Below are 24,623 nucleotides of genomic sequence, written 5' to 3' on the forward strand. Positions count from 1 at the left end.
TGCCCAATAGAACATCTGAACGATAGAATGACCAATAGAACGATCTAATGACAGACAGAAAGACCGAAACGAAAGAACGACCGAATGATAGAATGACCAATAGAATGTCCGGACGATAGAACAAACAATAGAACGACCGAATGACAGATACGAAGACCAATAGAATTTCTGAACAATAGAATGACCGAATGACAAATACAACGACGATAGAATTTCTGAACGATAGAACGACCGAATGACAAATACAACGACCGATAGAATTTCTGAACGATAGAATGAACAAATGACAGATAGAACGACCAATAGAATTTCTGAACGATAGAACGAACAATAGAACGACTGAATGACAAATATGACAGATGTACGGAAAAAAGTTTAACATAAAAAAACACTTTTGGTTTTGTGGCACACAATTTTGAAGTTAACTAAGTCCCTTTCACACTGCACGATGGTCCCAGAAAATTGTCGGATGATGTGTTTTGAAGATAGATCAATGTTCGCGACAAAAAAATTATGTGCAAACTGTAATGAAGCAGAGATCAGTTGGTTCCTCACTTTCCGTGCTGAAGCTGAGATCATTCGCGAACTTAAGTGAATGTTAACAATAGGGAGGGGCGAAAAGATCCTAAAATATCGATATATCGATAACGATGCGAGTATCGAAAGAATCGATACTCAAATAAAATAAAAAAAAGATACTAAGGTGTTTTTATTCACCAGTGATTTTGTTTATTAAACCAAAAATATTGCCTACAATGTGCCTTAAATTGGACGAATAACCTATGTTAGCAAATAATTGTCTGGAAGGGATTTTCCTGCTCATCTGAACACACGCAAATGTTGCAAGGCACAATCAATCAATTACAGAGAGCGTTCACTCACTTCTGACAGTGCGTTTAAATAGAGCTGCGTTTCCCAAGAGTAGCCTATAATGAGAAAGCATTTATGTCTTTGGAAAAGGCAGCCCAAGATAGGCTATATGTTTGAGTTATTTCACAATAAACCTATTGAAATTGTACCCTAGTTTGTGCAGTACATTTATTTAAATTTGAATGTTAAAAGCTCATATTGCTCATGTTCTGTTCTGTATTGTTAATATACCGTATTTTTCGGACTATAAGTCGCACCTGAGAATAAGTCGCATCAGTCCAAAAATAGGTCATGATGAGGAAAAAAACATATATAAGTAGCACTGGACTATAAGTTGCATTTTTTTAGAACCAAGAACTAAGAGAAAACATTACAGTCTACAGCCGCGAGAGGGTGCTCTATATTTTCAGTGTAGACTACAGGAGCACTGGGCAGCATAGAGCGCCCTCTTGTGTTGCTAATTTCCCTCGGTTCATGTCAAATTAATTTTGATAAATACGTCACAACTGACTATAAGTTGCAGGACCAGCCAAACTATGAAAAAAAGTGCGACTTATAGTCCGGAAAATACGGTAAATCATACACTCTCCGAATAAAAAGGTTGCATTTTAAGCATGCAACAGCCTATTACTGCCAGTCCCTTATGACAATGAACCATGGTAAAGTGAACATAATTTAACTAAAGTATTTTTAGATTTCCTTACTTACCACTACAGTAAACATATTTTAAGTTGCAATTAAGGCGTATTGAATGTTAAAATGCATTTCAAATATAAAGTAAAGGAGGTATTATTACCTATTGTAGTCATAATAATTAGTACATTTCATAATCTAAATGTTCAGTTTAGAAGTATCATATCGTATCTGTATCGATATTGACGATACTGGCAATTAAAAGTAATGGTATCATATCGAAAACAAAATATGTGGTATCGCCCATCCCTGGTTATCATGCTTAGCATTTTTGACTCGTACATTACACGGCACATCCTGATGTCACGTGTCATTACGGGTACCTTTATGGGTTGTGTGTGAATGCACGCAGATTTCAGGAAATCACTGGCAGTGTGAATGAACCAAAATCTAACGATCCGGGAACAATTGCCGGGACACATTACCCGTGTATTATCTGTAAACTCAGTGTGAAAGGGCGTCTACTGACTTACTGCAAGTCCTTCATTTTCATTGACAGCTGGTGATTTGAGCTGAGCAGACTGCTATGAAGCAACTGCTATTGATAGTGCAGATACAGAGGAAGCATAGAATACCTACTAGCTTGAAACCAGCAGTAGAGAGACTCAAAAGTTTATGAAAATGGCCCTTACAAAAAAAAAAAAAAAAAAAAAAACCTTCAGCAGTGTGAACTTCTTCAACAAACAATGTTGGACTCCTCCAATGTAGACACAAAGTTAAAATGAAAGAAAGCAACATCTGCTGTTAAGTGATACGAAAGTAGATGTTCTTCTTCAAAATCACTTGCAGGAACATAACCTTGAGATCTCATCTGATTAGTGTGTTGGACAGCAGAGGCTGATGTAAAACTCAACAGCACGGCGGATGAAGCCTCGATGGACGATGCCAGACAATGAGAGCAGACAGCGTGACGTGATCTCTTCAAAAACAATGAGGAGTCGATTAAAACTTATGAGTAGTTTCTTTTTCTTTGCGCAGTGTTCTTTTATAATTACCCATGTGATCTTGAGCCATAATGAAAAAAAATTTTAGTTGAAAGGGGGAAAAAGGTTTTGAAGCAGCCAAAAGATACACAGCAAGTTGTCTCATGAGAAACAAAGTGGGGGTGGGGGGGCTTTGTTTTTTCAGTGTTGTTAAAAGATGCAAGTTGTTTTGACAAGTTTCTGACATATTCTCTGCGGGACGATCAATCAAATGTATGTTTCTGGCTCCTCGCATCCCTTGAGGGCAATTCAAAGTCCTTCACAGTTTAAGAGAAGAGGTGTCAGTGGTGATTAGCCCCGCCTCCTGCTCCACAGCCATTGGTCACTTTCACATGTCTGTCATTGTCCTCAGTCACACTGGTTTCCCCATCTTCTTCATCGTCTTCTTCATTGTCACTCCTCTCGTCTTTGGTTAACTATTAAAATAGCATTTTGGGGAAGAGAAAGAGAGGAGTTAAAAATAAAATTAGCAAGAGCTGAAACAGGCTCTTTTATTTCCAAAACAAGTGTTTACCAATGCAAAACATGCAAATTATTTTTATCATACACATATCTATGGAAGCCTGTTTTCTGAGAAAAAAGAAAAGCTAATTGTAAATTGGTTTCGCGGGGCGGGGGGGGAGGTCTGAATTGCAAGATATAAAGTCCATAGAATAGAATAAATAAAAAAAAAGATTAAAAAAAGCTAATTGCAAGTTTTTTCTCACAATTGTGGCTTTATGTCACAATTCTGACTTTTCTTCTCAGAATTGCGAGTTTATTTCTTGCAAAAAAATGAGATTACCTTTTTTACTTTTTGTTCCATGGCAGAGATATGCTTCCATGTATCTGAGGCTATTTAATTAGTGGATATTTTCAGTTAATTAAATAGCCTAAAACACTCGTCAAATTAGTCGCTCACAGATGTGAATATTCAACCAGTAATTTTAAGTTCATAAACTGACAAAGAAATATTTAAGTACCGAGCCATTTATAGAAACCAGATGCACAAAAACATCTGACTAATTAGGTCCCTTTGAGCAACAGGCTGCAGGTACATGAGGCAGAGAAGAGACTGAATCCGGCATCCCTCATCTGCTCTGCATTTGTGAGAGATCATGTACGCTGCCAGTGCAATCACTCTCAAATTATGACTCACCTTTTCAATAGCAGGAGTGAAAACAATAGAGCACTAACTACAGGCTGGCAGGGCTTGTTTTAATCAGAACACCAGTGTGACTGGAAATAACAGAACAATGGCAGAGACCCGAATCACTCAGTCACCGTTACAAGCTTGAGTCATCTTTCTGTTTAGAGTATAATTCATGCAGCATGACTTTGTCTATAACTGCCATTATATGCATCATGTAGAGTTTTGTTTTAGTGTGTTTCACATGAATCAAAGCAGTGTTTCCTACAGGATTTTGCTGTTACAACAGGGAGATCTGACCTAAACGATAATAACAGTATTTTTCTAAAAATAATATTCCCACAAAAAAAAAAAAACTTTTATTCAACAAGGATGCATTAAACTGATGAAAAGTGACAGTAAACATTTACAATGTTACACAAGAAAGTGGTTTCTGCAAAAAATTATATTAAGCAAAACTTTTTCAACATTGGTTCTTATGTTTAAATACATGTTTAAATATAAATAAATAATGTTTCTTGAGCTGCAAATCAGCACATCAGAATGATTTCTGAAGGATCATGTGACTCTGAAGACTGGAGGAACGATGCTGAAAATACAGCTTTGATCACAGGAATAAATTACATTTTATAATATATTAAAATAGAAGACTGTTATGTCAAATTTTAATAATATTTTACTATTTTTTACTGTATTTCTGATCAAATTAATACCTTGTTGAGCAGAAGAGACTTCTTCCAAAAACACTGACACCAAACATTTTAGCTGGATATATTGATACTATATATATATTATGGTGTCTATTTTGAAATATCATTCAAATGAGCTTAAAATAAAAAAATAAAAATCATCACATTAAATATATTTGATATTACATATTTTTACAATGAAGCCATGACACCAAAATGCAGAAATGTCTTCCTCAGAGAAGAAAATGTGACTCATAAATTAATTCATGGTTTCAAAAGGCCAACGTGGTCATCTAGCATGAGACGATACGAGTTTCCAAAAAGGCGTAAGTTATTGTCACAACCCATATCTTAAGTAATATTACGCCACGTACACACTGCAAAGGTTTAGAAGAGACACCAACATTTAAATACAGTAAATTCCCTATATTATCATTCAGGAGTCCTTCCCAAAATTGCTCTAAGCAAGAAACACAACAATCGAAAAGATTTTTCAGCTGGGAATTTGGCTGTAGACATCACCGAACTGAAAAACCAGTGAAAACCATATTTAACTGCAGTGTATATTGCCATTACACTGACCTACTTGTTTTTTCTTACTAAGTTTGGGCTGTTGAGTCCAAAAATACTGCCTGCTTTGCTCTAGCATGTTACAGCTTCTCAGAAAATATGATGCATTTCAGAATATTTTTGCTTTAGACAGCCATTTGCACGGTGAAGTAGTATTACGGTAACATCAGGAAATATCAGGCCTTTTATGCAAATCAGCAGAGGTTTTGTTAAAGATGCAGGACTGTGTTATCATTCACCCAGCATTTAAAGACACACAGACCATATGTTTACAAATGTGTTCATGTTTACCAACCCACTCTGGTATAACCAGCATTATGAGATGGTTAACTAAACCAGTAAAAGCCAGTGCTGAAGCAATAATACTCACAATAAGACATTTAAGGGTGACAGTAATTGAAAACTGTGCCATAACTGAAACCCTGGCAGCTCACAAGACTGCATAAACAAATAGACAATGTTTCTTTTAAACCGCTTTAGTCTGGAACTCATAAAATAAAATAGTTTAGAGCATCCCGAACTTTCCAACTCCACATATGCCAGAGTTTTATGACTTGTTAGTCATCCGATGTCAGTTGAGATGATTGATAACTAGCCCGAGGGTGGCTATCAGCGTAAGTATCAGCGTTAATGGTATTTGTTAATAATATATGACCTATGGACTGCGTAGATGTTGCATTTATTTTGAGTCTTTCGAATCTGCTGTGCCTGCAACCATCTTAGAAATGGTTTTAAAATGCATTGAGGATTTTTCACACAATGCTTAACCCTGGGATAATGTCTTTTTTACAGTGGGGAAAACTTATTTTAAAAGGGGTTAGCAATGCTTTTAACCCTGGGTTATGAAGCTGTGCTCCAACGGACTGCAGTGCCAAAGGTATAAATGTATAATGAATTTACAGTTACAGTGAGTCATTTAGAGTAAACAGACAACCAATCATAAACTGATTCACTGCTTGTCTCATTAAATATTCATGAGCTTTGCACAGTCACAGAAACGTTCAGTTTAGAGTCCGTTTCTGAAGGAAAGTGTTAAACAGTTAATCTTTTTTTTTGCCTTCAAGTTTCAGACTTGAGAAGAGCAGACTGATCACAACATTTAAACAAATGCACAAGCTAATTTAAACACAAGTTGCATAAAGTAGCCCATTTGTCCAATCAATGTTAATAAGCATAAATTAGCAAAAAGTAAGTGAAAAATCACAAAATATGACTACCTCAAATTATTTGCTAATCCATTTCTAATGTGCGACAATCCAAACAAGATGATTTAGAAAAAATAAATGCATTCCCAAATATAAATATGGAACAACTTACACTTCCGAAAAGGAACATCTTCACCATACGCAGAATCAGAAATGCCCAGAATGTGTGCAGCATTAACAAGATGACGAGCATGAAGTTAAAAAAGTAATATCCAAAGAATGGTGGGTAATGGTCTGGTGGATAAACCCACGTGCAGTGAATGATCCTGGAATAAAGACATACAAGACAACAGAGACAGTTTTTAATAGCAGTCGGAAGAAACAAATATTGCACGCATGTTATGTTAAATAATATCTTTATCAGAGCTTGGAAATAATAGTCACACATGCAATTCTCACCAGAATGGAAAGATTATGAGTCGCGTGATTATGAAGACAGCAGCAAATACCACGAAGATGCCGTTGCACGTTTTTTCCCATTTGGCGTAGTTGAAGATCTTGGCAGACTGCAGAGAAATAACACAAAAATACCAAACAGGTGCGGTTTGTACAGTGTCAAATGAGGACATTACAGTTAAGTCTTTCATTAAATAAAATAACTAGAGATGCACCAATTGCAATTTATTTGGCCAATTATGATTTCCGATTTTTTGTAAGTGTGATCTGCCGATACTGATTTTTACCGATACCGATTTTTTTTCCCTAAAAGATATAATTGACAGCATATACAAACAAAAAACTACTTTTCCTCAATGCTAAATTTCATTAAATGAAGTAAAAAGTCAGTAATAATATAAGAAATAAAAAACTGCAAACAATAGCACAAATAAAGGCAATAGAATAAAGACGGTTATGAAACTTTGAAAGCTATGACATTTTTTCAGGTTAAGTAAGTTTTTATTCAGGTAAGAAATACTACAGAAATTCATCAAATGTACATTTTTAACAAAGGTAATTTCTGTAGTCTTCATTGTAAAAATTAAATACAAATTAATGCTTACCATTAAAGTTATAAAACGTATTCAGTCAAGTGCTGAAAGGGATTTTTTTTGTCTTTTGTTCTCTGATTAACATGCCAGACAGCAGCAGGAATATTGGACTGCTGTCCCTTTAAGAGTTCATCCATGGACTCAGTATACTGTTACACGTCATGCGTTCTTTCTCAACTATTTAACATTCCAAAACTCACTGGGTTTAACTAGATACTCACCAAGACGGGCATTTTAACATAATTGTATATGTATTCGATTGTTTTAGCGCATTTAGCCACTCATTTTGATATTGTGGCTCACAAGCTGGTTGAGACTTGTGCGCTCCAGTAATATAGATCAGTGGTGGTGTGCGCGTTTTCGGTTTAAGCACGAAACCAGCGGGAATGACTAAAATAATGCGCAATACAAACACTATTGAACGCACGAATTTGCGAACGAGACATGTGAGAGAGAAGTGGTCATCGGAGAGAAGAAAGCAAGAATGTGCGGCTGACGTGACGTTATTGCCTGTGCCGCTGGTAACAAAATGGACCGTCTTGAAAAATCGGAAAGAAGCGAGACTGATTGGCGGTCACCGATTCGGGCCAATAATGAGGAAAATCGGCCGATTCCGATCCCTGGCCGATCGATCAGTGCATCTCTGAAAATAATATGTACTTTAACTAAAATATTAAATTGTGTGGGTGTGTGTATTTATACATATATGAGTTTGTGTCCGCTCATTTCATTTAGTTGAACTTGATGTATTAAAATATCTAAAACTAAACCTGAAAAAAAAATTAATATAAACTATTTAGACACATTTTAAACAAACAAAAATGAAAAAAAGACTAAACATTTTATAAAATAAAAATATAAACTAATTCAATTCAACTATAGTTTCGTACTAATTCTAAAATAACACATATGAAACCAATAAGAACATTAGTTTTTCCCATTAAATGGGTTGACAAATGTTTTCCCTGCAGAAACTGGATTTTATTTTTTTGAGTGATGTATTGGAGGATTTGTCCCTTTTTTAAATAACAAGTCGCCTCATCCTCTTCACTTTTAATTCTAGAGAGTATCTGGTTAGACTTAAGTTGTGTTTTGCCTGAGTGCAAAGCGAGACATTACAGTTTTTGGTTGTGTAAGCCTTGAATGCAATAAATGATTCATAAAAGCATCCAGCCTGCAATGTTTCCTGATCCCAGTCCACCAAACAAATGTTCCGTCACTTTCCAAAACCGGGATAAATGCATACAAATACAATAAAGAATTAACCTCCAAAAGAATATCGGAGGAATCGTGAATGAGCATGACCAGGGTCCCGACCCGGATGTAGTTCCCACACCAAGAGAAAGCCAAGAGCGTCAGTGTGGCCCAGTGATGGATGATCTGCTCTTTAAAGTCCTGAAATAAAAATATATGAGAAACATTCACGGGAAGTTTTCACATTCATTCTCAGTGCGGTTAGATAAGATAAAAACAACAACAAATCAATCTGGCTTTAAATGATAGATTACAGCAGCTTTCATTGTGTAAATAATGATCGGATGTTTATATCACGCCATGTGATGAATGGTTAGATGCAGACAAAAACGTTTTAAATGTTTTTTGAATGATTTCAAGTAGTTCAAATGCATCCACTAGACAGTGTGGGGTCACATGATACTGACCTTTCGTTTGACGTCGAAGGTTATTCTGAGCACTAGTGACAAATAGAAGCTCATCTCCACAATATAATACCAGTATTGAGAATCCAGCATGGACTGCAGGAGCAAAAACACAACAATAAGCTCTCTGAAACATGCACAATAACAAGAGATGACCCCGTTTCCTTTTTTATGATGGGAAAGTTATAACTCAAAGTGGGTTTTACGTAATTCACTGTGCTCTGAAGCAGCGGGAGTTTGAAGAGGAATCTTTTTATTGTTATTTGAAGTGATTATTCTAGGTTACTCAATGTTTTGAGTGCCAATGTGAATGACATAACTGTGTTTTTGATTACAACCTGGAACTCACATAACAAGTGTGAACGGATCCAAAAGAAAGCCATCAGCTGGGCCAAAAAAAGACATATTTCTTCTAAATTTGTTGACGCTTGATTTGAAACTAGCGTGAGTGTTATTATCGGCCGTATTTATTAGCTGTGCTGTAAATTTGAGCACTGCGTGAACCCTTTATCGAGGCCAGGTCAAAGTGAACAATATCTCGCCTGCTCTTATTAGTGCAGGTGATATGAACAATAAAATATCCCTTGGAACAAGTACGAGCAAATTAAAGATCTGAAGACTGGAACACACCTGTCTGGGATAGCCGTTCCACATCTCCCGCAAATTATAAAACCAGGGTTTCTGTAACAAATAGATGAATCAATATTAAACTTTATGGAACGTTAGCTTTTTATTTATGACAGTTTCTAAAGCTGGAAGGTGGCTGTGTTTCAAAACCTAGTACGCTGCCTACTTAGGGGCCATTTACACGACTGGAACAAAAAACTGGAAACTTATGCATTTGGCCTGTTCGTTTACACAACAACAGCATTTTGGGACTGAAAACGGTTTCAAAGTGCAAGTTTTTGAAAATGCCACTGTTATCGTTTCCGTGTAAACACACAATACAGGAATTTTTGAAAACGGTGACGTCATGCGTGTGTGTAGTACGTGTTAGATTTGTAGACATGCGCAGTGCGCATCGATTTTAAAGGCAAGCGTGAACAAACATACACTATAATGGCAGAATATATGATACTGTTGTTGCCGCTCGAGAGTTTGCTAACGCTTCTTCAGCAAAGTGTGGATTTACTTCACCAATATTACAACCAACACTGGAGACACATCATGTACATCATATAATAGTCACTTCCCTACACTTCCCAGACAGCGCCAACTACTGGCCTGGCAAATGTAATACAGCGTTTTTGGCCGCTTTCACGAATACGTGTAAACGCGAATCGTTTTGAAAACATTGTCTATATGTGAAATTTTTTAAAACACAAGGGAAAATAAATTCTGTTTTTGACTACATCGCTGTTGTGTAAAAGTAAAAAGCCTTGTATGTTGTATATGATGCGTCTCTGCTTATTGGTTGTAAAAACTTGCACTTTTTAACCCGTTTTAAAAAATATGCATGTAAGCAAACAGGCAAAACACATAAAAAGTTTCCATTTTTTTTGGCTGAAAACGCAGTGTAAACAGCCCCTTAGGCATTGTTTGTAAGGCATCACAATACCAACACAAAGACTTCAAAAACACAATCCCTTCTGGAAATACCACAATGCAGTGGTTCTCAACCAAGGGGCCTCTGCAGATTTCAAACGGGACCTCAAGATGACTTAAAAGATTTAAAATAAGATACAACAAACTTTAAAATAAGCTAATACAATTAAATAATAAGGTATTTATGAATTAATTTTATATTAAAAAAAATACATTTAAATACCATGGGCATTTCTATGATGAACATACCCTTTTCTAGTAATGCCAAACTCTAAAATATTTTGTCACATAGAAATTAAGTACCCCACCCCCACACCCAAATCATGTCATGTCAAAGTCATGTAAATGAAGAAATGAAAGAGTATGATCCTTAAGTTGTTGAAACTTCTCGGGCAGGTTGAACCAGCTAGATGTAAAAAAGTTGGGTGTTAATCCCGACGCTTGGGCTTTGCAGCTTTACGATAAATATTTATACCAGTTGCACCAACTAAAACAAGACCAGCCGCAACTACGCTGGTGTAGACATTGTCTTGCAGGGACAGCTGAAACGATGTTCACGCTTCAATCGGGTATCAGGTTTATGTTCAATCAATGTCTGTACCTCTGTGGTTGAAAAACAGATCGAGTGATCAAATGAGACATCGTGCATTTCAGTTGTTCTGTTTCTTTTAACACTTTTCTGATGTTCATTTATGTTTATTTTTGCTATGACTAGTAGCAAAGTGGAAAAGATGCAACAGCGAACGTCACATTAAAGAGTGTCAACACCATATTTATAGTGCGTATTTTGTGATAAGACTGACAGAATTTGAAAGATAAAACTTTATTCTGATTGAAAGTAACAGAGCACAAAACTCGCGGTTATTGGATGTCATAAATAATGCACATCATGAAATAATGAATGGACAAGGTAAATTAACGAATATACAATTTTCTAGTTATGCCAAGCTGTAAAATATTTTGTCAAGTAGAAATCCTTATCCTTAAAGTTGGTGTACGTTAAAAAAGTGGGATGCCTGAAGAACATTCAGCTCTTAAAACATTATGACATTTAATTGTTTGAATTTTACATACATATGTATTTAGTTTTACAGAAACCATGATGAGTGTCCTTAAAATAATTTTGGAAACAAGGGGTCTAGGTGGCCTTCGAACAATGTTATGGATAACAAGGATCCTAGAAATCAAAAGAGTTGAGAACCACTGCCATAATAATGCATTGCAGTATTTAAATGTAAATATAAAGTGCTCAATAATAAAAATGTAAATCAATACAAACAGTTCAGTTGAATTAAAAATGAGTTAACACAATATTTGTGTCAATACGTTAGCATCATGATAACACCATATTATATTAAAATCAATTATTAGTTACATCCTCCTGAATGGCGTGCATGCACACTATTTTCATGAATGTAGTGTGTATTTCCCACAGTGCTCATCTGTCATCTGCTCATCTGGCTACAAAAAAATGATTAGATTTCTCAACTCCTAAGGGCACCACAGAGCTGATCACAGATCAGTTTCAATGGCCAAACTCATGTCAATCATCAGTACAGGAAAGTGTATCTTACTTCAGTTGTGCAGAAGGATATGCAGGTGTATGTTAAAGAAGAAGAAGATAAACTCACATCATACAGGGCTATGATTCCTCCAACGAACGCCGCCAGATAAAACACCAATCGCCAGCTACAGAGAGGAAAGCTCATGTGATCAGGGATTACATTCAAATCAAAACAATTAGTCAACATTAGTCTCGACAGCATAAGCAGACAGCATCAAATTAGCAACCACTTGGGTATCAGGCCCTGTCTAGACTTGTGCCTTATGACCGCTGCAGTGCATTGTGGGTACTTAATGTGGAACAGTGTTTTAAAGGGAACACTTTACAATAAGGTTTCTTTGTTAGATAAAGACACTGCTTCACCTGAAAAGATAGCATTTATCTGAATGTGAATCTCAATATTTACAACAGCATTCAAAGATCAAAAGTTGTATCAGTTGGCTTCAGTAACTTTAACAATGTTTATGCATTCAGCAGAAGACATTTTATATTTTATAAATGTAAGCAGAGAATCCGAGACCTGAGAATCGAACCCATTACCTAGTCATGGCTTTCTTTAAACTCAACTGTTTGAGTTACTATGTTAGTTTATTATTATTATAGGATAATATCTGACCACAGAACGCAGTATATTTGACCAATCAGAATTCCAGACAGACGTGTCATAAGTCAAATTAGGTTGCGTGTATGTCATACCTGACCTCTCGGAATTTTTTCAGAACCCCAGGACGGTCCTGGTTTCGTCTTCTTCTGAACCAGCGCTCCACTTTTCTACTTGACCAGCTGCATTTTTTGCACAGGCCATCAATATCTGCCTGAAAAGAGATAGAAGAGAGCAGAAGGGTTAGTCGAGAAGTATTGCAAACCAGCTCATATCAGAAAAGAGGCATGTTGGTTTTAATAAATTTAAATTTGACCAAATGCTACCTAAAACATAAATCAATAAATAAACTCCCCAGTTCTGCCAGATTTTCATACTGGTATTTAGTCATTTATCAGACGCTTTTATCAAGGGACTTACAAATGAGGACGACAGATGCAAAAAATTGTAGTATTAAAATAACTAAAAACAATTCCAAAACTAGAAGCTAAAACTTAAAAATACTACATATACACATTTTCAAAATAAAGAAATTAGATAAAAATGACAAATACATACAACAAAATTTCTCAAACTTAAAATTTCTATGAAAAACTAAAAATAAAGCTAAAAACAATTACAAATATTAAAAAACAAAAAGGTATAAGAGTATAATAATGATTCTAACATAACACTAAGCCAGACACCAAACATAAATAATATAAAATACAAAAAAAAAGCAGTCTTTTCAAGTGTTTCAAATTTTATAAGGGTGTGCAATTAAATAAATATTCACTTTAACAGAAATTTTAAATATCTACAAAATGTAAAACATATAATATAGATGTTAATTGTTATAACACACATAAAATCAGAGGCTTACATGAAAGCATTAAATCAATTCATGAAGGAGCTAAAAGACTTCTTTATCTGATGAACCTCAAGTACTTTGATCTGGGTTGATGGTATTTAATCGAATAATTTACTTATAATATTTACAGTTAGATCTAAACAGATTTACTATGTATATGCGGTAGGTCAAAAAAAGTTAAATTTTGTATAAATCATGTGATCATGATGAAATTGGGTTCAAATCAAGTTTCCAAAGAGGCTTTGCAGGAAATCTTGCCTTAATGTCTACAACAGTGATTCTCCCCAGTGATGAAGTCAAAGGTGACTTTGAATCTGAATGTGGATCTGAATGAGATGTTTCTGAGTGAGAGGAGACGACGTTACCTGTCTGGGGTGTTTTGACTTTGTACTGAAATAATGTTCAAGAACAGGGTTGTGCTCCACTTTGTATCTGGGTTTCTCTGTAATGCCAAGCAAAGCTGCAAGCGGTGTCGCTAACAACCTACAACGACAGACGTTAGTACATTATTTAACATATTAACATTAAAGCATAAATCATCCCTGATGCAAATCCTTCATATGAATCAAGGAGGCAATGCAAAACAGTAAGTCAGCTGTTTTTCAAAATAGTGTAGCCTTTCCAGTAGCAAACTACTGTTAAGTAGCAGACTAGCACAATAAGATTCTAACATGAGAATAAGATTTAGCTAATATCTAACTGATCAAGCTTGGAGACTGAAAACTAGCTTTGTTTCTTTGTCTGTTTTCCAGAAGGCAACCTATATGTTGTAGCTCTAGGAAATATTTAGTTAAGAAAGAGGTAATGGTGTTTAAAACTCCATGTACTTGATGCACATTTAGTTTATTAAGACAAAAACCCAAATTTATTTGTTTTCCAACACAGATCTGCTTAGAATAATATAATCAGAGCAAGTTTTTTAATAGTTTATATATACACCTATGGAAAAAAAACTAAGAGACCTCTTGAAAATTCTCAGTTTCTTTGGATTAACCATTTGTGTTTGAGTAAATTAATAAATAAACAAAAATAAAAAGACCATTTTTATTTGAAATTTGGTAGAAATGTAATGTATGGAAGAATATGTTAACTCATAACTAGTAAATCCAGAGAAACTGAGAATTTTCAAGCAGTCTCCTATTTATTATTTATTTTTTATATAGCTTTATGTATATTTGTGTTTATATACCTATCAATAAAGTGAGCTACTTTTGGCAGTAGCTTATAGTGTAGAAGAAAAAAAAACTGGTCTAAAAACTATTTTCAGTCATAAATTGCTAAACTGCAAATTGCAAAGTTACACATTGAATTAAAAGTGACATTTTAAAGTAGACAAACCAATAGTATTTTCTTGTCAAATGTACTCTAGTAATATTTTATTTACAGTACAACTTAGAAAAAACAACTTTACTTTAATCGAGCTTTGTTCCTTGAAAAGTTCACCAACTCTGATCATATTTGTTGCAAAAAGGATCATTAACAAATTCTCACGCTGGCCTGTGAAATCTGCCCTCGAGTGATTGATCAAATTTCCGTTTCCTGCAACTTAACCACAGAAATTCCTCGAGCGACTCACCTTTCAAACAGGTATCTGACTACAAGGAAGACTATGGCAAAAGGCACGGTGGCGTAGAGGTGGGATGCTCTGGCGTAGACGAACCCTTCTCCGTCTTTAAGATCGGCCCACGTGAGGTTTCCCGGCAGCCACAGCCGGTCCCACCAAAACCACTCACTAATCGTCCCAATCATGATGGCGATCTGCTCCACACATGCACAGACAGACAAGAATTTACATGTCATGCTTTAAATATGCATAATTGTTTAACGCCAACACCCCTTTCAAAACACTGTGACTAAAACAAGAATATGCATTTTAGATTATATCACTAAAATTCTTCAAAGAAGAAAGCTGTTGCCAGTGAGAGATGATGAGTGCTTTTTAACAACAAACCAAAATTGACATCATTTACTCTCTTAAAGGAATAGTGCAAATTTGCTAAACATTTACTCAGCCTAAAGACATGCAAAATGTTGATGAGTTACTTTTGTCAACAGGACAGATTTGGAGAAATGTAGCATGGCATCACTTGCTGACCAATGGATGCTTTGCAGTGAATGGGTGCCGTCAGAATGAGAGTCCTAACAGCTGAGAAAACCTCACAATAAACATCAAAACACCACTCAAGATGTGTGTTTGTGAGAAACAAATTCATCATTAAGAAGTTTAAAACTTAGAAACATTGCTTTTTAGGTAAAATATGAGTCCTCTTTGCATAATCTTGCTTTCTCCAGTGAAAGGTCATCTTGTCTGAATCAGGAGAGAAATATGCACAGATCAAGTACTGATTACAGGCCAAAACAAATATGTTGGTGGATTATGAACAACAGGAGATTGTTTTTTGTTTTTTGTCACTGGAGGAAGCATTATTATGGATTATGGACTCATATTTCAGCCAGAAGTGACAGTTTAAATGTAAAACTCCTTAATGATGGATTTGTTTCTTACAAACATGCAGCTTTTTTCTTCTCAAGTCATAAACTGATGGACTGGAGTGGTGTGGATTACTGTGATGTTTATATCAGCTGTTTGGACTCTCATCCTGACGGCACCCATTCACTGCAAAGCAACCTTTGATGCAATGCTACATTTCTCCAAATCTGTTATGAAGAAGAAACAAACATACTGCAATACAATAAACATTTTACTGTAGCAAATGTCAGCATACACAATTAGTTTCTCACAAATATATCATTGTAGTATACTCTACATGAATGTTTATTTTTCTATCATTATCTAAAGAAAGATGAGAAAAGAAACCAGAGGTTTGTAGTGGACATACAAAACAGCTTAATGTAGCAGAAATGAGTCGAACCAGACAAATCAAAGAGTCTATCAGAGCTGTGTACATTGAAACGAGAGCCGAACTCCTCAGGAAGTCATAAATCAGTTCTAGTGCCACAAGAACCAAGCAAGATAACCAACCAACCAACTTGTTCACACAACAGCTTTCAACATTAACACCAATAGAACAATTATTGACAATTTTAATTCGAAGAAGAGATTGTCAAATGTATTGTTCGTGATTGAAATGCAACGCTGGACATCACATGTAAACCCAGGAGATCAAGTTAAATACTTGCATTGACTTCCCCCCAGCCAGTGAAACCAGACTGAAATTCCTAAGGGGGAAGGGCTTTGAACCTTTGTCTTCACAGAAAAGTCCCTTTGCCAGAGAATGGCAAAGAAACCCTTTTTGTACATTATATATGGACCAGAATGAACTCAAAAAAGACTTATGAATGAATCATTCCATTGCTTAACTCCATATTCATTTACGTGTAACCCACACATTTGACTATCATGTATAATCACTTATTGTGTATGTCTTTTGATAACTATAGGATACATAGTCATGTCTAGTATTGACATAATCGAATTTTCTTGCTTGATGTTCTCCTGACGATCATTTATTTGTAAAATATATCATAATCATGTTATAGGAATCATGTCCAAAATTAGATCCTGCAAGGCAGGAACCACATGCTTGGTAAGATAAACAAATGATTTATGACCCCAGACCCCAGGACCATATCTGATTGGTAAAGGCAACATTTGAGGGGTGGCCCACAAGGAAGTTTAAATACTTTGGAACCCATGAAATTTTGCTTTTAGTTCGAGCATTGCTTGTGCTATCAGTCATGCCTTGCTTTTAGTCTGCTTTTAGTCCCTTGCTGCTGCTATTAGCCATGTCTGTTTCTAGTCTCTAGCTATGCTTCTGCTAGCTTGTAGCTTCTAGCCATGCGGTTTAGTCATCACTGTTTGAGCGCGGTTCCAGCGTGCCTGCCTGCTGCTACTATGCCACGATGAGAAGGAACACAACCTAGTCTCGTCAAACTTTATTTCTTTTCTTTTTCCGTTTGAGAGTTTCGTGTTCTGAGTTAAGTTTTGTAACGTCGACCTCGTCTGCGCGTTTGAACTCCAACCAGCCACACAACTCCAGCTTCAGCCAACGCCCAAGCACGGGCTCCCCAAGACGTCACTTCACTACTGAACTTCCAGCCAATCAGCGACACCGGGATACCCCTTTCAACTGGAGTCCCTTTCACAGCAAACGAAGGCAACGTATTCCCAGATATTTGTTGTGCTGGTGTATCTAATATAATTTTAGTCACATTGAGGAACTCAATGCGAGCGCTAATTACGTGATTGATGGTTGTTCATGTCTATGCAATTTAACGTATTGCTGTAAACTTGGGATTCCATATTACCATTCTCTTAAACTTATCTTTTCCTAACTTTCGACCTTCCTGCAACTTGTGTGAATGTGTGTGTGCGTGCGTTTATGTGTTAGATTAGTTTATATGTCTTAGATTTATCTAATAAAGCCTTATTCATATTGAAAAGAGAAGTATCTTGTGTTTTGTGCTTACAAGTTAATGTCTTAAACTGCCGATCTTGTTACTGTGCTAATTGATAGTGTTTCACTATAGTTTGGATATTAGTATCCAGCGCAGATTTGATGTTAAACGGCTCGTTCACTGAACCGCAGGCGCGTCTCCGTGAACAGCCGTGAAACAGTGATTCTGTTCAAATTCCCTTTAAAATCTTAAATGATTCCCTTTGAGCTAAATTGACCTGTTTCCCTTACATTCACTAACAAATTAAAGAGTGCATTAGTAGTATAATAGTGAAATAATAGTGCAAAAGTATAAACATTTATACACTAAATACATATCTTGCAAGTACTTTAAAATCAAGAACTAAATGAGTCAGAGTTACTTAGCCTTTAAAGACACTTTAATTCAGTGCTGTCATTTTATAAACCAAAACAGACCCTTATTATTGTCATTAATGTTTTATAGTACCCTCCTGCATCCATTTAAACCTATACAACCAAAGTGCAGTGAACGCAGAAGCTTGATTTAAATTATCAAATGATGTGTCTTTGTTAAATTGTTTAAGATTCTGTAGCTCTTGTCCTGTATTTGGAGCCTTAAAAAATGAGTGTTGATGACAAAACAGCTCTGCTGCTACTAAAAACAGTGTTTGATAGGGGCGATGCCGACCTGAGGCTAAACACAAGCACATGCACCTGCACACACCTGATCTGGGAATACAAGTAGAGCTGGTGTGAACCTACATGTTATTGTGCTGATTTAGAGTTCAGATCAGTGTGTAACGGCACTTCACACCCTAATTAAACACCATCCAAATATTAGCCGTGATAAACTGTACGAGGAAGGGAAATATGACTGAGGTTATCACAAGTGAAAGTATTTCACAGAGACTGAACAATAACGTGATCCTGGGCTATCTTAGATCAGGTTTAATTCTGCCCACACACAGTAATTAATCCTGGATACCAGGTCCTGAGATATTAAACTAAGGTTAAAAAAGTAAAGGTTAATAACTCAACAGTAAATATATCAAGCAGGTTATCCAGCTGTGATCTCATTGGCCCCACGCCTCAATTAATTTGGCGGTAAAAAATCAAAGCAACATCATTGGCAGAAATATTTTAGAAGTAAACTGTGAAAGTTTAGTTTATCCGTATTGGACTTAATACAAATATAGTGAAATACATCAGGAAAGGCAGCTCTTTCGATATTATCAGACACCAGATTTGGCATTTAAAATGCAAATCAGCACATCAGTATGATTTCTGAAGGATCATGTGACTCTGAAGACTGGAGTAATGATGCTGAAAATATCAGCTTTGATCACAGGAATAAAAATTGCATTTTAAAATATATTCAAATACAAAATAGCTGTTTTAAATAGTAATAATATTTCACAATATTACGGTTTTTACTGTATTTTTGGTGCAATAAATGCAGCCTTGGTGAGCGTAAGAGACTTTTTCTTTATATTTTAACTTTGATCAGACAATACTAGCAGCACACAATGACAGTCTCTCTCTGTGACTATACTATGACCAATGATAACGGCCAGAATACCATGTCAACTGATCATAACAAAGAGCTCAGAGTCTGTTTGAACAAGACGCTGAGTAAACACAGCCGCCTCCACGTGTACAGATCACTGAATTACCACCCGTCCCCCATTACCCCCACACTATCTTCTTTCTTAACCATTTCTGATAACAAGAACAATAGCTCAAATTTAACTTGAGCGCATAGAAATGTTCAAACTTTAGCACTACAACACTAGTCACCAAGAGACACGTTTCTGTAATTACTTCAATGGACCATAATGGTGTTTTGCAATGAAGTTTAACTGTCAAAGATTTACTTTCTCTACTTTGACCAGCCTTCTAGATCATACAGTCGCCAACAAAAGCATCTCGATTAAAGCTGGTCAAGAATTTTCCAATTAACTTAAGAACAGCAAGAAGAAAGTCTTTAATCAGACTAAAGTAAAGAGGTATTAATCTACACATGATACGAAACAAACCCTGAAGCTTCTCAAAATGCTCGAAAACATCCGAAAACCTGGAAATAACGGTAGATTTCAGTCTTAAAAGCTCACATGGGCAGGTTTCCACATGCACTACTTTTCACTTTCCATGCATCTTTGATAAAACTCCACTTACTTTCTCCATTCGTCTTGTTTAAAGCTCAAGACAATTGCTGAAGAATGAGTATCAGGTCACACTGTGAACCTAAAAATGTAATGAGGTTAGAAAAATGTCCAAAAAAATAGACTGTCCAGTCTTAAAAACTCAAAAAACAAGTTCCCCCAAGCTCTACTTTCCATTAGAGTCACTTTCCAAACATCTTCAGTAAAAGTCCTTCATGTTTTCTCCATTTAAAACTCAAATTGCATTGGCTAAGTCCCAACCGCTGGCATTCCACTTCACCCAAGGTCAAGAAAAGCTGCACGCTTACCTTTGCTTCCTGTCAGCGGTTGAACGCAGCGTAATGTCAGTGTCTTGCTGCTGACGGTGGGAAAGTGTGTCACATGGAGAGACTGGAGGCCCACGGGGAATGCTCTTTGTTTGAGATACTTTGCGTCACACCCTGCTTTATTGCAATTGACTTGTTTCCTCCTCTGAACAGGCATTCGGTGGGTTCGCTCATGCACGCACAAAAACTGCGCCCTAAGGACTCACCTCATTTGCATTGTGCAACTGATAGAGCAGCAATGTGAGGGCGAGATCAGCGGTTCACTCAGCCTGATAAGACAAAGGACAGGCAGTGACTCAGTACCACAGGGTGTGTTTGGGGCAGAACACGCCGTCTGCACTCGCACAAATGAATTACCTGTAATACAGGAGACACCATTAGTTATTTATAGCAGTTGATCTCAAACGAGTGTTACTTCAGGACACAGATTTTACATTAGACCACAAGTGGTGAAGAAATGCAGCGCAAGAATAGGTGCACAAAAAGTCAATAAAGCATGCATTTTATCATGAAATGCATTGTTCCAACAGTCTTATTTTTTTAAAGGCGATTCTGGTTTTTAAAGATCACTTGAATTGAATTTTTTAGCACATTGTGATTAACACAAATTATGTTTATTCATGCTGCAAGCGAACACGTTTCATTGAATTCTCTTTTCCCTTCTTTTTAGACTTTAGACTTTTACTAAGCAATTGATACATTTCCACATTCATTAAATGTCTACTTTATTAACTGATCATACGGTTGTTAAATTATTAGTTTTTTGTTCCCTGCTTGTTATTTTCATGTTTTTGAAAGGAAATGCTCACCACGACTGCATTCATTTTCTCAAAAATACAGTAAAAACACTAATATTGTGAAATATTATTACAATTTAAAATATGTTTTTTTATTGTAATATATTTTAAGGTGCAATTTATTTCTGTGATGCAAAGCTGTATTTTCAGCATCATTCCTCCAGTCTACAGCATCACATATGAACCTTTAGAAATCATAGATTATTATCACTGCTGATAATAATCATGACATTAATATGAGCAACAGCTGTGTGATCTACTGTACTGTACTGATGATGCCTTTGCTTCTCATAAGCTTTCGGTGACAGGAACAGTTGTTGATACGGAATATTTGAATATAAACTGGTGGAAATGAACTTGCTCTCATTAGCTGGTGATGTCATTTAAATTCTTAACGAGGATGATGTTGAGCCTAAACTCACTACTTCAAACCTGCAGTTGATAGATTATAAACATGCACTACATACACACCGATCACACTTAAAGTCTTTACCTTAAAATTATTTTATTTTTTTAAAGTCAAGCGTCAAATATAAATAAATGATAATAAAGAAATTATTATAAATATATAAAGAGATTATTTAAAATGTTGTGGAATGTTGCAATAAATAAAAAATAGAAATAAAATTTAAACAAAAATTAATTTAAGGAATAAGGATTTTTTTATTTCTTTTTTATTAAATGTATATTTCAGGAGGTTTTTCATTTTAAAGCATATTTCATGTTTTTTTTCCATTCTACATAAAAAAATAAATAAATACATTTAATGCTTTATTCATTTATACTTTTTTTTTACATTCCATGTAATTTTCATAAATTCATTGTATATTTAATTACACCTATAAAAAATATATGAGTTTATTCTCTGCATTAATTGAGCAGGTCATTACAGATGGACATTTCTGGTCAGTTTTAATCTGTCCTTGTTCGTTAGCTAACTAACGGTTTCTCTCTGGTGCTCGATGCTGTTTAACAGTTGTAGAAGTGAGGTAGGGTTGTAGGTGAAGAGACCTTGGTTATGTAGTCTCTGTACAGCGGTCCTCAAGTCCTTAAGACACACAAACACTTTACCTAACAGACAATCAGATGCATGTTCAGTCTGAACTTGTTCCTGCTCCGTTCCAGATCGAGTCCTACTACAGTCTGCCTCAGTGTTCCCAGGGCTCCTGTCAAGCAGAGAAGCTTCAGGTCGAGGACGCAGTACTCCAGGAAACACATCTCGGAGGAGATGAGGGAGTCAAGCAGCACGCTTTTTTCATAATATACATGTTTCTTTTGCTGTAAATCAGTATGTTAGAATGATTTCTGAAGGATCATATGACTCTGAAAATGATGCTAAAAATACAGCTTTGCATCACAGAAATAAATTACATCTTAAAATATATTATTATAGGAAAATAATGTTTCACAAGTTAACTATATTTTTATTTATTTTAGAAACTTAAAATAAATAATAATAAAATCTTACCTACCCCAAACTTTCAAATGGTAGTGTATATGTATATTAATAGCCCTGGTCTATTATTTGGCAATATTTGAGTATATTAAGTTAGTATTGTTAAAATATAAATGTATAATGTCATCAACATTCCACGTGTCTCTGGATAACAGCCTCAGAAATAACCCAATATCAGCTGGAAGAAATCCAGATTTTGATACAGCTCCATAAAACAGGATGTATAAGACCCATTCCAAACCTTTTCTGATATAAATACAAGCCGATCAAAGTCTTGGCTGATTCCATCATGCAAATACCACAGACACCCAGGAGCATCTGACATCAGCTCTGTTGAATACCCACAGACCTCAAAGTCAACAGGAAGGACATGTATTATGAAAGCATGTGCCGCCCCCTGCTGTTGCACATGATCTAATGAAGCGTTTCATTCTATATGAGCCACTGTGAAGCACTAGAGAGATTCAAACATGTCAGTTGTACACTGAATCTGAGGCTGAAGGCTGAATCTGACACTGCATTGTTTCCTAATATACAGCAGTATGTGAGTGTCTGGATGTCCTACTGATTTTAGCAAGATCTGGGAGTGTGTACCTGATGGACACTTTACTGTTCTGAGTGTCACATGACAACATGTTAAATGGTGTACATCTGGGTTACATTCACACTATGCAGAACAAACTTACTAGTTAAGGGTTGTTAATTAACCACCTGTTCAAAGAGCAGAGCGCATGTGAATTTGGACAAAGCCAAAAATCATTACAGTCGATTGACTGACAAATACTTTGTAAATCAGTGCATCTTTATCACATAAACGGTTATATGGAGCATATATAACGGCACCAGTGTTTAAGTATTATTTAAGTGCTTTTATAGTGTATATATTAATATTTTAAAGTAGTTTTTATTTCTTTGCATACATTTTTGTAATCATCTGTGCTTTTTTCAGTATTATTACTTTTTTATATTTCTTTCTAGCTTTTATTTAGTTTTATTTTACTTAAAAATTTTAGTATTTAGTATTTTTTGTATTTCATTTAGTTTGTTGAAGTTATATATTCAACAAACAAGTGTTATATATTCTTATGTTATATATATCCATACAAATATATATATATATATATATATATATATATATATATATATATATATATATATATATATATATAGAGAGAGAGAGAGAGAGAGAGAGAGAGAGAGAGAGAGAGAGAGAGAGAGGGAGAGAGAGAAAGTGGATACCTAGCAACCATTTATCAACACTGCAGCATTTGCTGAGACTACCTTAGGAACAATATAGCATATAAAACTGTTTCAGACATCAAAATAACTTTTTTCCCCTTTCAGGCTAGACTTTGTCAAAGTATGTTTTGATGAGCTTGATATGAATATGATTCTGTGAAGGCCTAGTATGACGGGTACCTTTGCATGTTGACTTCTAGTGACTTCAGCAGAATCAGGCTGACGGGCTCAGCATCACGTCATCCTTCTGCGTCCCGCCAAGACTCGCATCACAGCTCCCTCCAAAGAAACCGGCTTGAGCCTTCACAGGGACATCCTTCAGCCGGCCTGCGCTGACTTCCAGTAGCTCTCCATCTGCCATAATCCGAGTGTCGTCCAGAAGGATGGAGAACAAGCTAAAGATGGAGGAATCCAATCCAGAAAGAAGCTTCGACAGGAAATCTGTGGAGAAAAACAAGCAGTGAGGGCTAATAGATCACGTCCTCTGAAATGAGAAGGCAAAGTCTGCTTGTTTTAGTCCAGTGTAAAACCCATGTTCTTTTTAGGTCTATATTAACACAATATACTGTGTATTAAACCATGGTATGTATTAATAAATTATTTTTATATTGCATCAAATATAAACTACTTTGTTACTACTTTAATATCTGTCAAAGACAGAAAAAGTACCATAGTTGGAGATTCACCCATACACACAAACACACACAGCTATCGATATAAAGTAGACACTTTGTGTACATTCGCTGACAGCATCTATGAGGATGCATTTCCAATTTTCGCAATATCCTTTCTAGTGTTCCTGCATCAGTCTCTGCAATTCCCCTCTGAAAAGAAAAGAAAAGAAAAGAAAAATCCACTCCACTGCGAGGAACAAACGCCTCCGTGAACCACATGGAGTGCTGTTTGCCGTAACACAAC

At 35.8% G+C, this 24,623-nt stretch overlaps 1 protein-coding gene across 9 annotated transcripts; it reads right to left on the bottom strand.

Annotated features, from left to right (window-relative positions):
- Positions 1-1,397: 1,397 nt before the first annotated feature.
- On the bottom strand, positions 1,398-24,582 carry LOC113051920 (ceramide synthase 2-like). 9 transcript variants are annotated; one of them, XM_026216105.1, is made up of 15 exons: positions 24,444-24,582; positions 23,886-24,146; positions 22,082-22,176; positions 20,196-20,570; positions 19,901-19,969; positions 14,923-15,104; positions 13,712-13,829; positions 12,592-12,710; positions 11,963-12,020; positions 9,417-9,467; positions 8,790-8,882; positions 8,395-8,523; positions 6,539-6,645; positions 6,252-6,405; positions 1,398-2,962 (listed from the first exon to the last, which is right to left on the bottom strand). In XM_026216105.1, the coding sequence occupies exons 5-15, from the start codon at positions 19,907-19,909 to the stop codon at positions 2,828-2,830; spliced, it is 1,155 nt and encodes a 384-aa protein (XP_026071890.1). In that variant the 5' UTR covers positions 19,910-19,969; positions 20,196-20,570; positions 22,082-22,176; positions 23,886-24,146; positions 24,444-24,582; the 3' UTR covers positions 1,398-2,827. The 9 variants fall into 9 exon arrangements, with proteins under 9 accessions (XP_026071890.1, XP_026071889.1, XP_026071887.1 ...); XM_026216104.1 differs by having other exon boundaries at positions 24,375-24,514; XM_026216102.1 differs by lacking the exon at positions 24,444-24,582 and having other exon boundaries at positions 23,886-24,187.
- Positions 24,583-24,623: the final 41 nt, after the last annotated feature.

This window comes from Carassius auratus, chromosome 32 (assembly GCF_003368295.1).
Source record: "Carassius auratus strain Wakin chromosome 32, ASM336829v1, whole genome shotgun sequence".
NCBI lineage: Eukaryota > Metazoa > Chordata > Actinopteri > Cypriniformes > Cyprinidae > Carassius > Carassius auratus.